The sequence below is a fragment of the Portunus trituberculatus genome, chromosome 27, assembly GCF_017591435.1.
Source record: "Portunus trituberculatus isolate SZX2019 chromosome 27, ASM1759143v1, whole genome shotgun sequence".
Lineage (NCBI taxonomy): Eukaryota > Metazoa > Arthropoda > Malacostraca > Decapoda > Portunidae > Portunus > Portunus trituberculatus.
Genome location: NC_059281.1, coordinates 17,688,040 through 17,705,820, shown reverse-complemented (window position 1 = coordinate 17,705,820; position 17,781 = coordinate 17,688,040). Strand labels below are relative to the sequence as shown.

Here is a 17,781-nt window from a genome sequence, read left to right as displayed (position 1 = left end):
AAAAAACACGCACACACACAGGAAAGGAATGAAAGACGTAGAAAAGAAATATGCATATGGAGAAGGGAAGACAGAGAAAGGCATAGAATACAAAATACAAGTAAGGAAAAGGAAAGACGACCATTAGTTATTGAGAGGACATAGAAAGGAAAACGGAGGAAATAGAGTGGTGAGATAACTGAACGAATGGTGAGGAGGGAGAGGGAGACATGAGAGGTGATGCAATTACAGAACAGGGAGGAGTCTATTAAGAAACCTGAGAGAGGCGATATAGCAGAGGTTGACTGAACAATGATCTAGTGTTCTTTGAGATTCAGACATTTTCCCCTTTATTTCCATTTCCCCTGTCTCTCCTTTCTGTGCTATATAAACGTCCTTAATTTTCTAGTCTCCTTCTTTCCATCCGTTTCCCTTGTCTTTATCTTATTTCTCCATTATTTTTTGTTTTCATGTCTTCTTTTTTTTTTCTTCCTCCAGGCCTCATCAAGCTTCAGGAACTCGTCAAATCTCCTCCGAGGGAACATATGGAGTTCATGATTCGCCAAGGAACTCCAGACAACTACCGCGAACTGCTGAAGGAGGTGAAGCAGAAGGAAATTTACAACATAATCGTTGACACTAAGCCGGAGAACATGAACCACTTCCTGCGAGGGGTGAGTAAAGTGGCTCTGCATTTGTGTCAGTGTTAAATGTTAAGTGTTCAGTGTTTGGTGTTCGCGCAGGTAAGCATTTCGTGTCGTTAGGAATAATGAACGACCCTCGGAAGGAACGTAAAAAAAACCTTCAGTGTTCAGACTAACCTCATCTGAATTATGCTTACCTGTGTGTGTGTGTGTGTGTGTGTGTGTGTGTGTGTGTGTGTGTGTGTGTGTGTGTGTGTGTGTGTGTGTTTCCCTCAGGACCCTTCCACAAATTTACAGCCAATTAATTCCCCTTCGTTACTTACTCTTCTTCCTCTCCAGAATTTTTCCCCCTCTCTATCGTAACACACATCCATCCTTATCCCTCTCCCTGTGCTCGTCTATCCCGCTTATGATGAAGTTTAAAATCTCTCTCTCTCTCTCTCTCTCTCTCTCTCTCTCTCTCTCTCTCTCTCTCTCTCTCTTGTCAAGGCTGCTGGTAAGAATATAGGAAGAGAAAATAACAAAGCAGCAGGAGAGGAAAGGATATGAGAGAATGTGCAAAGGGAACTTGTATAGAAGGAAGCTGTGTGGTAAAATAAAGGGACTGGCGGGAAAGTTAAGTCATTCATACATAAGATAACGTGAAGCACCGAGGAAGGATGAACATATGCAGAATGAGGCTGGAAAAGTGGAGTTTGTGTAAAGAGATCTAAGTGAAGGGAAAGCAGGACGCTACAGTGAAGGAATGATGTAAAACCACCAATAAGGAAGGAAAAAGGAAAAAAGCAAGAAGAATTTCACATAAAGAGTGGCTATACGTTATGGAGCTGTGCCTGTCTTGCTCACAGCTGCACGTTTCCTGTGAACAGCGCACACTGATGTTCACGTCCAGCCCACTTTTTGTTGCCTTGTTGCATGATGATGATGATGATGATGATGATAATGATACGTGCGAGTAATAGCGACAAAGTAGAGAAAGTCTACAGGAAATCAGACAAATAATTAAGGCAACTGTGTACAGATATTGACGAATGGAAGGAAAAACTCGTGACTTTATGTCCTATGCTTGAATTTAAGATGTTAGAGAGAGAGAGAGAGAGAGAGAGAGAGAGAGAGAGAGAGAGAGAGAGAGAGAGAGAGAGAGAGAGAGAGAGAGAGAGAATAACTCAAACATAAATGTAGAAAAAGAGGAGAAAAGGAAGAACGTGAAGGACGTAAAGTTCTCACCACTGGCGAGTGTTCCTTGTCTGGTATCGTTATACTTTTCGAGAGACAGCTTTAGGTAATAGCAACGCGAGCGCGCGCACACACACACACACACACACACACACACACACACACACACACACACACACACACACACACCTTGATATTATCTGGCTTCTGACAGGCAAAGGCTTTCAACAATACATGAAAGACTTGTGCCATGAATTTCAACATTGTTTTGATTTTCAGTTGTTTGAACGTATCTGAAAATACCAAGAATGAAAGGAATTACATTCGAAGAAAAAGAACACTGCATAGTTGCGCATATCGTCCTTTGAGAACACACACACACACACACACACACACACACACACACACACACACACACACACACACACACACACACACACACACACACACACACACACACACGTTGAGCAATGAGGAAAATATTTAAGACAAACTGTTATATAAGAAGAGAAGATGTTATGTAATAGCGAAAGTGACATAAAGCTCCCAACGGAAGCTGTTTTAGCAAAAAAAAAAAAGGAACGTGATATTTACAGTTAAAGTTTTTAGTAAAGGAGTGTTCACGTATGTTCAGTGTGGAGACTTGGAATAGTTGAGTGTCACTGAAGAAGACGCCATATTACCCCCTCTCCCCCCACCCCAACAGTTTCTTCACCTCCCAACCCTTGACATTTTCCCCGCTGGCAGTTTTTCCTCCTAGACCAATTTCCCTCTGAAAATTTTCCTCTTTGAACGGAAGGCGGGAATGTCCTGCATCCGCTCGCATCTTACCCACCAGACGGATATGAGCAATTGGGATTTACTCATAATTCAGTTGGCCTCGCGGTTTTCAAGACATTTGCTGTGAAAGGTGGCCAGGCAGTCCGCGGTCACCTTGTCATAACATAGAACTGCTTCTGTCATCTTGCCCAAAACACTTAAAAATTTCAAGGTCTTGGTTGTGGTTTGTGACACAGAAATGATAAATAAAAAAAAACTGTTGATACATCGGAAGGGGTTCTCAACTTGGGGCTAGCGAGCCATAGGGGTACATAAGATTCCCAAGGGTTTAGTGGCTGATCTAATAATATCCTTTGCAGTACCATTGCATATTAAATTAGTGTCAGACAATAAATCAACATTCCAGGGGTACTTAGATGGCAGATCTAATATCTTTTGCATTACCATTGTATACTGAGTTATTGTCAGTCACTAAATAAACATTCTGTTCCATGTCAGATTATTGGGGGTTCGGGTAGATGATCTTATAAATCAGGGGTGTTCTTAACGATAAAAAAGGTTCAGTATCTCTGATCTAGTATTTCTTCCATAAAAATATTAGCAAGAGAGTGAAATTCTTAAAAAATAGCAAGTTATAGATGCTGGAAAATGACAAGGGAACTTAGGCATTATGGTGAAACTTACGTGATAGTTTTTGGATGCCAGATGAGGAAAGCATGAGTCAGCATGGACCTTACAAAAGGTTAAGTAGTTGGTATAGTTTGAGAGTGGGATGTGTGGCTGTATGTTAGTATGTATCATGAGCTGTATAAGACGAGAGAGAGAGAGAGAGAGAGAGAGAGAGAGAGAGAGAGAGAGAGGAAAAGAATGGAAGACACAGAATAAAGAAACAACACACCCTGGAGTCGCAAGTTTATGGATAATATAACAACAACAACAGCAGCAAATAACAACAACAACAACAACAACAACAACAACAACAACAGCAACACCAAACCAACACAATGATTAATGATAATATATACACCATTTTTCTCCTCCCTTGGTGAAGAAGAGGCTTAATGAACCGATATATTCCATAAGAGATAGAAAAAAGTTATTAAAAATGTTTTCAAGGGTAATTATTGAGTTTTTTCTTTGTCTTTGCCCCCTGCTGGAACTAGGATGAGAAGCAGCAGGGCAGGAGGAGGAAGAGGGTGACTAGAAGAAGGAGGAAGAAGAAGGGGAGGAGGAAGAGGAGAAAAAATGCTGATGGGTAAAAAGGAGAGGTGATATATGAGGAGAACGGAGAGGAGACGGAACAGAAAGGAAGGAAAAGAATAACAAAATATGTGGAATAAAAAAAATAGGAGGAAGAAATGAGGTAATGCGGAGTTATGACAGGAAATGGAGGAAGAGGAAAATACAGGAAAAACATAGAACACACACACACACACACACACACACACACACACACACACACACACACACACACACACACACACACACACACACACACACACACACACACACACACACACATGAGCTCTGAGCTCGCTCCATAATGGGGAAGACTGGCTGGGTGAACAGTAGACGACCGAGGTGAATTACACACACACACACACACACACACACACACACACCACGTAGTGTAGTGGTTAGCACGCTCGACTCACAATCGAGAGGGCCGGGTTTGAGTCCCGGGAAGCGGCGAGGCAAATGGGCAAGCCTCTTAATGTGTGGCCCCTGTTCACCTAGCAGTAAATAGGTACGAGATGTAACTCGAGGGGTTGTGGCCTCGCTTTCCCGGTGTGTGGAGTGTGATGTAGTCTCAGTCCTACCCGAAGATCGGTCTATGAGATCTGAGCTCGCTAACGGGGAAGACTGGCTGGGTGACTAGCAGACGACCGAGGTGAATTACACCTGGCAAACATAGAACCTTTTTCCCCTCCTATTTCTTCCCTTTTCCCTTCCCCTCTTCCATTTGTCTCCCCTCAACCACTAAATAATAGGACACTGCCAGCAAAAACTACAAAGAGAGAGAGAGAGAGAGAGAGAGAGAGAGAGAGAGAGAGAGAGAGAGAGAGAGAGAGGCTAGTTCTACATGTATACCTAGTTTTCTTTTTTCCTAATTACATAGTGTATTCTAGTTACTCTCTCTCTCTCTCTCTCTCTCTCTCTCTCTCTCTCTCTCTCTCTCTCTCTCTCTCTGTGTGTGTGTGTGTGTGTGTGTGTGTGTGTGTGTGTGTGTGTGTGTGTGTTTGTGTGTGCTGTATTTACATACACGTATAGCCAGCAGTGCAAAAATGAGTGTTTCACCACCAATGCCGCACCAATTTCGCTACAATATCCCTGAGGGAATAAAAAATCTATTTTGACTTTTCAATGCAAAACTGTAGTGTGATGCCACGCGCTGTTGTACTACAGGCAGTTTTAATTAAATGGATGATAGGCGTCACGTGATTCTGTGTTGCCGCGTCCCTTTTTTTCCTTAGAAAGGGAATAAAATGTCAGGTGATATTGGTGAAGTCTTTGAGAATTATCATCAAGGCAGACTATGACGCCATTCAGTTCACCTGCGTCCTCGCTCATGAAGAATGTGGTCCTCTTCATAATGGATGCATAAATAAAGCCTTAATGAGACACGTTTTCTCTTCATGAATTTTTCGCGATTAATTTCCAAGCTTAACAATCTGGTAAAAAACAACACAAGGCGATGAGCAATTTGTTTTCCCCATGATTTATGCACGCTTAACGAAGAAGTACGAGTGTGGTTACCTGTATTTACCTAACTACCTTCAATGCGTCACTCACCACCCTAATGTTGTGTTGCATTTCCTGTTTTTCTCATTATACTCTATCTTACTTGGTCTCGCTGCACAAAATCTTTTCACGCAATACTTTTCCCACCTGCCTGTGACTTGCACTGTTTCAGGGAAGGATCAGCAGGAATCCTCCGCAACTAAACTTGCTTAAGTGTTGAAAACTGCCTTTAAGTAAGTTTGGAGGAGTGGCAATTCAGCCGACTTTTTACTTCTCTTTTTGTGTGAGCATGGTCAGCTTCCTTTACAAAAAATTTAAAAGTGACTGAACGGTACAAAAAATTCAACGATTTTTCACCAACACGTAAAAATCTGAGCATATGAAACAGTAGTTTTATGGAACTTTGAGTCGGAATTCGGAGAAAAATTCTTATCTCACTTTAAAAGAATAAAATTTTTCCCGTGACCAAGTTGCGTTATAAACTTCATCTGTGATACTGAGACTATATAGCATTACTCCATTATGAAGACGAGCAGAAGTTACAACAGCAGAAAGTCATTTTATCTGACATAGACTATGCATGCTCAGGTGACGTGCATTTCTTCAAGTTTTAAATGTTAACCCTAAAATAAAATCCCGAGTTATCGCCAGCGTAGTGCACACATTTCAAGGCAGCTTGTGAACATTGTGGAAAAGGAAACGGCTCTACATCAGACACACCTTAATCAAGCTTACCGCAGCATCCCGAGACAGGTATGCACACCATCTCCTCCACGCTGTCATGGAAACCTCGCTTATTTTCCATCACCTGAAGGGGAAAAAATGTTAGACCAATTGAAAACATTAAAACCGTTCGCCATTGTGAATTCTTTTTTGTTATATGAGTTATAACGTGTGTGTGTGTGTGTGTGTGTGTGTGTGTGTGTGAGAAAGAGAGAGAGAGAGAGAGAGAGAGAGAGAGAGAGAGAGAGAGAGAGAGAGAGAGAGAGAGAGACGGCACATACTTTCAGAGGGGAAGAATGACGGATGAATCATTGACAGGAGGAAGTGTGGCAGGAAGGTAGTAATTAAGGACGCAGAAGAAATCGGGTGTGAGAAAGATAACACGTAGATTAATTGACACTGCAGTAGAAGAGGGTTGGACACTAAAAAATAAGATAAATGGATTCCTTGTGAGTAACGAAGAGTAAATGGCACCGAGAGAGAAAGACAGGTAAATCGCATGAGAAAACGTGAAATATATGAATGAAAAATTACAGAAAGAAGATAAAAATTGTAACAGAACGGGTGCGCCACTAAAAGAAACGAGAAATGAAACAATAAAGAGAAGGATTTTATTTCTCGGCAAACCAATATCGTGAACATTGTAAAGAAACATTATCGCACCATTCAAAGATATAGACACTATGAAACAATGAACTGTCAATAAGAAGCCATTGAATTCTGGAGCCAAACTAATATAAAATGAAAAAAATAGAACCACGAGTATTGTAGAGTAAGAAAACAATGTCGAGGGTGATGACAAAGACAAGAAAAAAAGAACGAAGGAAAATTAAAAAGAAATGAATAAGTAGAAGCCAAAAAAGAGAATAAAAAGAGATATGCACCTAAGAGTGAAGATAATGGACTTAGAAGAGGAAGAGCTAATAAGAAGAGAATGAAAAAAAGAAAGATAAAAGGTAGAAAGGAAGGAGACATTAGCAAAACAAAGAAACTGATAAAGAATAAAAACAAGGAAAAACGGACGGAAGGAGAAGGAAAATGGAAAGGAAGAAAAGAAGGAAGGGAGAAAGGGGAGGAAGTAAGGAAGGGAAGGAAGGAAAGAAGCACTAATCTAGCAGAGAAGGACGAGTCTCTATTGACAGCAAATCCATTTATTGCAACAAGTGACGCACATTTCTTCCTTCCCTCCTTTCTACACTCTCTCCTTTTCTCTCTTCTCTGCCTCTTCTCTTCTCTTCCTACTGTCCTCCCTGGGTCATGCCTTCCTTCCATTCATTAGTTTTCTCTCCTTTTTTCCTTCATTCCTTCCTTCTATGCCTCTTTTCTTCTTTTCTTAACACTCTCTTATAGTTACCTTTACTTCTCTCTTCCTTTCTCTAGTTCCCTTTATTGCATATTTTTCCTGCTTCTTCTATTTACATCGTTTCATCCATTCTGCGCTTTCTTTTCTTGTTTTCCTTCTCTCCTCTTTCTCTTTGTCGTCAAATTTCAAGCTGTCGTCTTTTTCCCCCACTTCGCTGTCATTGTGCCTTCGGTTTTTCTTCCCCTCCTTTCTTCCCCAAGTCTATCTTCCATTTTCTTTTGTCTCCCCTCAACAATAGAGGAAATCGAACAAATCTTAAGAAACTAAACTACGCAAGAAACGAGAGAGAGAGAGAGAGAGAGAGAGAGAGAGAGAGAGAGAGAGAGAGAGAGATTACAAAAGTCAGTATATTCCTAAGTTTTAAATCTGATGGATTAAGCGAAGACGACAATGATGGAGGTGGTGGTGGTGGTGATGGTGGTGGACTTGGTGGCAATGATGCTGGGGATGATGGTGGTGGGAGCGGAGGAAGAGCAGAAACAGATGGCGGAGGACAAGGAAGGGTGGCGGAACAGGAGGAAGTGGAGTGGGCAGTGGGGCTGGAAATGGTGGAAGGTGGCGAGGAAAGAGAGAAAAGAGGAAGGGTGAGGAAGGTCCGCGAAAGTTGAAAGTTGAAAGTTGGCACGGTAAAAAATGTTGCTCCGTTGAAAAGTTTGCAAGCTCGAGTGGACAGATTACCCCCTTCGTGTCTCTCTCTCTCTCTCTCTCTCTCTCTCTCTCTCTCTCTCTCTCTCTCTCTCAATAAGTACAGCATTTTGATCATAAGAAACGAAATTCTGGTATATAGTCTGAAATTATTTACGGAGCCTTTTTAAACAACAATATTATTTAATAGATTTGCAGCTCGAGCAATCAAGTACTTTCTTCGCGTCGGTTTTAATTATTAATTATGCATTAAAACTTTGCCCGCTAACAGGAATCTGAGTGTCGTAACTTTTAAAAGCAGAATGCAAAGTGAGAGAGAGAGAGAGAGAGAGAGAGAGAGAGAGAGAGAGAGAGAGAGAGAGAGAGAGAGAGAGAGATGGCTGGGGGATATATCTGATATGAAATCAAAATAGAAAAAAATCATATAACCAACACTCACTCACTCACTCACTCACTCACTCACTCACTCACTCTCTCTCTCTCTCTCTCTCTCTCTCTCTCTCTCTCTCTCTCTCTCTCTCTCTCTCTCTCAGCCTTTTTCCCTGCTACCTTAACGACTATTTGTTTCGGCGCAAAAAACGCTTCCAGCTGGAGTCGCGCTGGCTGCATTTTGCCAGCTCTCGTGTCCCGCGTATTACTGGACGTTCGGGGAGAATGCTAAATGGCTTTTTTTTTCACACTTACGGTACACCATTTAGTTAAAGGCATGAAAGGCAGTTTTGAATTAGAACACACAAAAATAGAGGAAAAGGAGAAAGAAAGAATTGTAGATAGAAATGAAACACCATTCCTGAAAAAAAAAAAAAAGTCATACGTACAAATTTAAAAGAAAATTACATAAAAATTGATATTCTTGCTTATGACACTGATTATATTCAAGTTCAGAGTTGTATTTCAATAGGAAGCAACATTCTAACGCTCTTTACATTGAAGTAACCACAGTTGTTATATTCATGAAAGTGTTTACACTTACTAATTGCCTCAGAACAGTGTTAACATTACAACTCTGAACATAATGTGATGTTGATAGGGGAAATGAAACGGTGTGTGTGTGTGTGTGTGTGTGTGTGTGTGTGTGTGTGTGTGTGTGTGTGTGTGTGTGTGTAATTGTGTTTGTTCTAGTTAGTCTGTCCTTGCTCTCTCTCTCTCTCTCTCTCTCTCTCTCTCTCTCTCTCTCTCTCTCTCTCTCTCTCTCTCTCTCTCACACACACACACACACACACACACACACACACACACACACACACACACACACACACACGAACCAGAGCCGGTCGACAAGGCAAAAGACAGCTACACGTGACAATGCATAGGAAATAACAAACTCCAGAGCACAGAACGGCTCCAGTGTGCAAAAACAAAAGCTACAATAAAACCAATGAAAATAGAAAACCCGAAGCGAAAATAATCTTACTGGTTATTGACAGCAGTAGGATAAGTATGAGTCTTTTGGTATGAAATGCAGTATAATCTGAACTGTTTCCCTTTTCACTCTATCTATTCGGAAACACTGCACAATATTGTTTTCAACCACGAATACGTTTGCATAGTAAAAATAAAGCTTAAAATCATCCCCGTAGCACATGTTCAAATAGTATTCCGCAATTCAAAGCTATGCCAAATTCTGCAAATCGACCTGGCGCAACACCCAATACACAACACCCAACACTCAACACCCAACGCAAATATATACACGAAATGAAAGCGTCCATTTTCCATACATTCATACGTACGCGTGAGGGAATAAAAGGAAATAAAACCTAAATCTATGTTCTAGGTTGAGGCCTCCAGAGAACGGCGAGGCTAGACGGGAGGGAAGAAGTGTGGAAATGAGTGAATTGAGTGAGAGGAAGGGAGAGCGGGAGGAGCAAGGAAAGAGGTCAAAGGATGAGTGTCAATCTTTATACTGCGAAATTGGTGTTTTTCTTTTCCATTTCTTTTGATGTGTGTGTGTGTGTGTGTGTGTGTGTGTGTGTGTGTGTGTGTGTGTGTGTTTACCTAAAGTTTGCTTGCCTCTTCGTTTATATATGTGTCCGTCTATCTTCCGTTCTACTATTCTCTCTCTCTCTCTCTCTCTCTCTCTCTCTCTCTCTCTCTCTCTCTCTCTCTCTCTCTCTCTCTCTCTCTCTCTCTCTCTCTCTCTCTCTCTCATATCAAATACCATTCCGCCCCAAGATGAATGCCGCCTCTTTTGGAAGGTTCCCAGTTTGCTGACAGAAGTTGAGCAAAATATCATGAATTATGTAATTCATATGATTGTATACTTATGATATGTGAGGAACACACACACACACACACACACACACACACACAGATAGGCTTTCATAAGTGTGAAGGGAGGAGCACTACACGTGGCGTTTTGTTGCAAGACACTGCCGGGGAGATTCTGTACCGTACTGGACACTGTAGGTTTATTGATGACCTTCGCTGTGACCTCACTGACCATTGTCACCTCTCTCTCTCTCTCTCTCTCTCTCTCTCTCTCTCTCTCTCTCTCTCTCTCTCTCTCTCTCTCTCTCTCTCTCTCTCTCTCTCTCTCTCTCTCTCTATATATATATATATATATATATCATATATATATATATATATATATATATATATATATATATATATATATATATATATATATATATATATATATATATATATATATATATATATATATATATATATACATCATTCGGATTTAATTGCCGTTACTTTCCTGATGTGAAATGAACTATGATTTTCTCAGGGTAAATTTTACGTCAGCGTTACACACGGGAGCCACACCTGGCTGAATGCCAAACATATTCTCTTGGTGCTGCTGGGAGATTATTTCCTTTCTTTAGGACTCCCTTCTTTAGGATTCCTTCGCTGAGGAGTTCTCTCCCTTCGGGATTCCCTCTAAAAGAGGTTTCCTCCAATCAGGAGTTTACTCCCTTCGGGACTTCTTCCATCAGGCGTCCCCTCCTGTCAAGAATTTCACCCCGTTATGGTTCTCTCCATTAGGAATCGTGTCTGTCTTGCCTTCCTCCCGTCACAGCCGTGTTTTGTAAACACCGTTGTAAGTAGAGCACGATGTTGTTTTCTGTTACTAACATAACTTCCTTTCACAGATCCTGCAGCTGCAAATGAACGACTTCAAATACCACTACCTCTTCACCACATTTGTGAGTAGTTTACGGTACTCAGTATAATACAAACGTAAGCTTAAACAATTGGAAACGATCAGTTACCTAAAAAATGCCACTGATGACAATCCAACCATTCCATTTGTAGGAGCATTCACATTTGATAGGACAAAGCAACTGAATAGTTTTCAAGAATAAAAGCTGCAAAGCAATAATCATATATATAAATATATATATATATATATATATATATATATATATATATATATATATATATATATATATATATATATATATATATATATATATTTGTTATTTCCTCTTTATGTATTGATTAACATTGATTATGTCACTATTTTCATACATTTCACCCTATTTAACCTACAAAGTATGGCATAAACTAACTATAGTTGGTCTCTTGGAATAAGAGCGCGCGCGCACACACACACACACACACACACACACACACACACACACACACACACACACACACACACACACACACAGACCCTTTGTTACTTCCCCGAACTTTCCCGACATTAACTTCCGTAACATTCACAGTCTCAGATGGAGATCATTTACAATTCATGAGCATCTTAGTTTCTCCTGTAGAAATCCTGGATGGCAAGATTGCATTTCCGCTAAGCATCAGTAATACTATCAACAAAAAAACAGCAGAAAAAAACAAATCCAAAATTACCAGAAAATCTTAACCCTAACCCAAACATTTCCCTCTAGACGCCTTCCTTCATCCTCAGCTTTGCCTCGCCTTCCCTCTCCTTCTCTGCTCTGTCCTATCCCGTACCTTCACTCTCCTCTTTCCTTCTCTACCTATCACTTCTTCTTTCATCGTCCTCCATTCTCTCAAACTCCATCTTCACACGCATCTTATCTCTTCCTTCTATTTATTTTCCTACACTTTTCTGAAATTTACTTACTGTTTCTTTAATCTCTCTCTCTCTCTCTCTCTCTCTCTCTCTCTCTCTCTCTCTCTCTCTCTCTCTCTCTCTCTCTCTCTCTCTCTCTCTCTCTCTCTCTCTCTCATTTCTATGCTGTCCCTTCCCTTATCTATTCCTTGCCAACATCATTCCCAGTTTCCCATTCCTGATACACCTCTATCCCTTCCCCCCTTGAATCATTTACATCGCCCTCCTGTTCACTACATACACTTCTCTCTCGTTCAGGGAAGCTCCAAGACACTTATCCGCCAAATTGGGTTATCCTTTTGACCTTTCTTTTCGGACTGGCGCCTCAATAGACCTTTATTCAGTTTTATCTCAGCTCTTTTTTTTGTTACCCTTGACTAGTTCCCCTTTTATTGTTCAGTCTTCTCCGTCTTTCATCAGGATATTGAAACGTTTGACCTGGAGGACTTCAAATACAACTTCGTTAACATGACGGCCTTCAGACTAGTGGACTCAGAACATTACCGCGTCAGGAGGGTTCTCAAGGATATGGAGAAGTTTCAGCCCATTGGTCACAACATCCTTAATCAGAGTCGTGTCATACAGGTAAATCAAACTGTATTGTTATGTGGAGGTCTGTTGTGAGATTCTTATACTTTGCTTTATGGGGTGTTAAGTTACCAATGTTGACATCTACTTAGTGCTCTCAGGGCCACTCATCAGGATAGGACTGGGAATAATAGGATCAAGTTTAATATTTAGATTGATAAATGAGATAGGAAGGAATTTGATCTAGTGTTTAAGGTTTAAGGTTAACGATACTCAGAAAGTTATTTTCAACATTTTTTCGGCCACATTTACATCCAAGAATAATTTAAATGAACTTGATTTGATTAAGGAGTACGAACTAAATACCCTCTCTCTCTCTCTCTCTCTCTCTCTCTCTCTCTCTCTCTCTCTCTCTCTCTCTCTCTCTCTCTCTCTCTCTCTCTTTCTATCAATCTATCTATCTATCTATCAATCTATCTATCTATCTATCTGTCTATCTATCTATCTATCTATCTATCTAACAGGTGGAACCAGCTCTCATTTACGACAGCGTTCATGTGTTCGCCTTGGGTCTACAAGCCCTAGAGCGCTCCACGACCCTCAAGGTGTCCAATCTATCCTGCGACCATGAGCTGCCTTGGGGCGACGGATCCTCGCTTTTCAACTATATAAACTCGGTGTGTGTGTGTGTGTGTGTGTGTGTGTGTGTGTGTGTGTGTGTGTGTGTGTGTGTGTGTGTGTGTGTCGTAAACAACAATGACAATGAAATAACCACAAAAACAAAGGAAATCTACAATCTCTGGAGCTTCTACCATAAACTCCGCTAACCTACATTACTACTACTACTACTACTACTACTACTACTACTACTACTACTACTACTACTACTACTACTACTACTACTACTACTACTACTACTACTACTACTACTACTACTACTACTACTACTACTACTACTACTACTACTACTACTACTACTACTACTACTACTACTACTACTACTACTACTACTACCACAAATCTAGCTCCTTTAACTCTACAGCATTCCCTTCAACACTCGCAGGACAATTTCATTATCTGAGTAGCAGTCCTTAGCACCTCTATCCCGCATCCTGGAGGAGTGCGTGAGCGGCATTGGTGACACAGATGGCTCAGCGAGGGGCGCTGTCCTTCGTTTACATTAAGGTAATGAGCCAAAAGCTTATTTCGAGGAGAGGGAGACCAGGCGTGTGGAAAGAATTAAATGAGAAGCGGTAAAGGTAGGAAGAGGAATAAATGCTTTTGTTACAAGTTTTGGAAAATATCAATATTCGTGAACATGCCGCTGCTGTGAAAAAGGTAAAATTGGTGTTTTTAATAACAATACAATTGGTCCATATAACAGAGCGACAGCCGCTATATGACGCAGCCACTTCCTTCCCTGAGCAGTTTCTCAAAATTATCTTTACGGCAAGAAAATATGTATAAAAAATGTAGGTAATAACTGAACTATGAAAGTGTTGCCGTATAATATTCCGACAACATCTCAGGAAAGTTCCTTCAGTATTCAAATTATTTTAGAAGCACAAAGGCTTCCGTATGGGAGTGCGAAATAAAGAGCGGACGACGACAACTGAAGGGTCTAAAAGTTCGAAACCTTAATGAAACTTATTCAAGTCTTTACGGGAAATGATGAATGTGATTTACATAAACAAGCACCACACACTGCACCAGGCTTGTTGAGATATAGACCATGTTGCGGGGAATAAATGTCTTGTTAATTAGCACGTTTTGTGGTAAATGAAATATATATCAATCATATGAACTAATAATATATCTATCTAGTTCACTGGACACTACAGATAATAACACACCAACGCTACGGCTTCAATCTCCCTTATCAATCACATTATCACTGACTATCAATATGACAAAAGAATTCAATATCGTAACCCTTCATTTCCTTAAAAAAATTGTTAGTAATTGCCTCAATGGAGTAAACAGAAGGTGTAAAGCTATTGCGGGATTTCTTCCTCTGCTGTCAATGACTCGCTTCTCGCCGCACTGCTGGTCATTTTTAGTGGCCTGCAAAATGAGTCAAGCCACTTTGAACACGGAGAGAAACACGGCTATGTCTGTACTTTGGGGAAGGCTCAGATGAATAACAATATTAGAAAGATCGAATACAAATGTTCATCGTGTTAAGAAAGCTGGTCTTGTACACACACACACACACACACACACACACACACACACACACACACACACACACACATGAATATATTGTGAATGCATAATTAATACCTACTTTTCCTTTCATCTCGTACAATCTCATTCTGTCCACGCCTCCATTTCCTTCTCCACTCAACCCTGCCTGTATCACTTCGCCCTTCCCCCTCTCGTTCTAATTGTCCTTCCTTCCTTTACTTATTCAATTCTATCGACGCTGTTCTCCTTCCATCTTCGTTTACCCTCCTTCCTCTTTCTCTCGCCATCGTCGTCAATATCCTCCTCCTACTCATCCTCCTCCTGCTTCTCCTTCAGTGGTATTTCAAGCCTCCTCCTCCTTCTCTCCCTCTGAAAGGTGGAGTTTCGCGGCATCACGGGCCCCATCCAGTTCAAGGAAGGAAGGAGAACAAACTTCAAACTCGACATTCTGAAGCTGAAGCAACACTCCTTGGTGAAGGTGAGAGAGAGAGAGAGAGAGAGAGAGAGAGAGAGAGAGAGAGAGAGAGAGAGAGAGAGAGAGAGAGAGAGAGAGAGAGAGAGAGAGAGAATATTAGGTAGATAGATAAATAAAAAAAAATGGTGATGGGAAGAGGGAAATGGAAATCCTACAGCCAAAGGGCCACCACAACCTCACTAATTTAATTCCCCCGCATTTAAATAATCATATCACCCTACCGTTTACTCGTTTAGGGACAGCCCGAGGCCACGCCCAAGTCTGTATATGTGTGTGTGTGTGTGTGTGTGTGTGTGTGTGTGTGTGTGTGTGTGTGTGTGTGTGTGTGTGTGTGTGTGTGTGTGTGTGTGTTGGTGAGGAGAGGAGGGAGACACAGGGTTTCTAAGTAAGGATTTGTAGTTGGTATTGTAATAGTTTAGATGTATCATTAAACTAGAAATGGAGGTTTTTTTACGTGTTTCCTCCTTTCTTGTATGTTTGTTTCTTTATAACCTTTATGCTTTGGAATTTACTTTTGGGGAGGTTACTTATTACACTGCTAATTCTACACTGCTAATTCGTTTTTGAACTGCAGTTATTTCCTATAGGTATCATCTTTATATGTTCTTATACTGTACCTTTCATTATAAAACAACCTATGAGTGATTATGGTCAATAAAACTGGTACTACTACTGTATGTAAGTCCTTAGTGCATACAAGGCTTTCTTCTCCTCTCACCCGTACTCTGTCCAACTCCCTAATGCAAGAGTTTTAATCACTACTTACAATCATTCATACCTTTCTCTAGTAAACTCTGGAACTCCCTCTCTTCTTCAGTATTTCCACCTTCCTATGACTTGACTTCATTTAATACAGAGGTTTCAATACATTTATCCCTTTTATTCGGCTAACTCTCTCGGACCTGCAGTGGGACTGGCAACTTAGTGGGTCTTTTTATTTCGTTTTATATTTTCTTGGCCAGCTTTCCCCTCTTACATAAAAAAAAAAAAAAATGTTTGCCTCCCTTTCTCCTCAGGTCGGCGAGTGGGGGCCAGGGGCAGGGGTCAACATTACTGATAGAGCTGCCTTCTACGATCCGGGTACTATGAACGTCACCCTTCTAGTAACAACGAACCTAGTGAGTTGATTCAGTTTTAACGTCCACAAGGCCAAATATTCTTAATTCTACATACATCCTTCCCCATCATGTCCTCTTTTCCAGCTCAACATCTTTCATTTACCGATTTGCTACCACTGTCCCTATCTGCACTGCGTCTGGGAAGGAAGCCGGGACGGAAGCGTGAGGGGATAGAAATGCAAGACGCGTAAAGTTATATAGGCTGCTTATTAGGAGAGGATGTAGAAAAAAGCGTGTCTCATTACGAGCGAGATGAAAGTGTGGAAGGTAAGGAAGGGAACAGGAGGGAATGCGTGGATTAGGGAACAACAATGACGCAGAGAATGTGTTCTTTTTTCAGGGATATATCTTAATGAGTGGAGGCTGAGGCTGCTAGATTAATATTCATTCAAAAGGTACCTATAGATTGATAAGAGATCCGGAGAGAGAGAAATACTGAATGTAGAAAAAGATCCTTAAAAGTTTATAAGATGATTGCAATTTGAAGGGAAGATATAAAGACTTGCTCTTAAATAAGATTTTTAAATGTATGGAGTTAATTTTTGTTTTCACGTCCAAGAATTTAAGTCTTGCAAACTTGAGCAAAAAAGAACGGAATACTCGCGCCCACACTATTCCCATTCGATGGAGGAAGGTAAACACATTACACTAAATGGCAAGATGTTCATTCTGTTGTCATGTTTAACCAGCAACGGCAAAAAAAAAATGTGGTATGGTTACTGAGTCATTACGAAGGCCACGATCATCTCTGAAGGAAGGCCAGCAGAAAAACCAAAACTAGCGGTGCGTTGCCATGGTGCATCATGCGAGAGCAGCCACCAAGGACGAGAACTGCCAATCAATACGACGTGGCACATGAAAATTCCAATAGCACAAAAAAAAAGCAGCACAAAATTCAGAGGATAGTTTATTATATGTAGAGTTATATTGTCATAATCACCCTCATATTTTTGCAAATCCTTTTCACATAATGAGCTGCATTATGGAAAGTCTTTTTTCCTTTTACTTTGAGATGGAAATATTATTTGGCACTAATTATTTTTCCCGTTAATTACGTACACCTCTTTGAAGTGCTCTCTCTCTCTCTCTCTCTCTCTCTCTCTCTCTCTCTCTCTCTCTCTCTCTCTCTCTCTCTCAGCGAGGCAGGATAGACAATACAGCTTCATTACTTGTCAATTACCTGATTTTTAAGGTTTTTCCTCAGCGTATACCTCCCAATATGTCAATTATACATTATGTCCCCTTTGTTACACCTATATCGCTGCTTAAGTACAAAATGCTCCTAGAGGCACCACCAACACTACCTCCCGTACTTTCAAAAGGCTCTAATTCAAGTCACAGCAAGGATTTTCTTTTACCAAGGAAAGTACCACCAATACCCT

At 40.8% G+C, this 17,781-nt stretch overlaps 1 protein-coding gene across 1 annotated transcript in view; it reads left to right on the top strand.

Annotated features, from left to right (window-relative positions):
- The window catches only part of LOC123509637 (glutamate receptor ionotropic, kainate 2-like), a 75,034-nt gene that overhangs the window by 42,609 nt on the left and 14,644 nt on the right, over nucleotides 1-17,781 (top strand). The window contains exons 5-10 of the mRNA XM_045264073.1: nucleotides 478-653; nucleotides 11,151-11,204; nucleotides 12,512-12,676; nucleotides 13,144-13,296; nucleotides 15,183-15,284; nucleotides 16,298-16,399. Of these exons, the coding sequence (XP_045120008.1) occupies nucleotides 478-653; nucleotides 11,151-11,204; nucleotides 12,512-12,676; nucleotides 13,144-13,296; nucleotides 15,183-15,284; nucleotides 16,298-16,399 (752 nt within the window). The remainder of the gene's footprint in view (nucleotides 1-477; nucleotides 654-11,150; nucleotides 11,205-12,511; nucleotides 12,677-13,143; nucleotides 13,297-15,182; nucleotides 15,285-16,297; nucleotides 16,400-17,781) is intronic.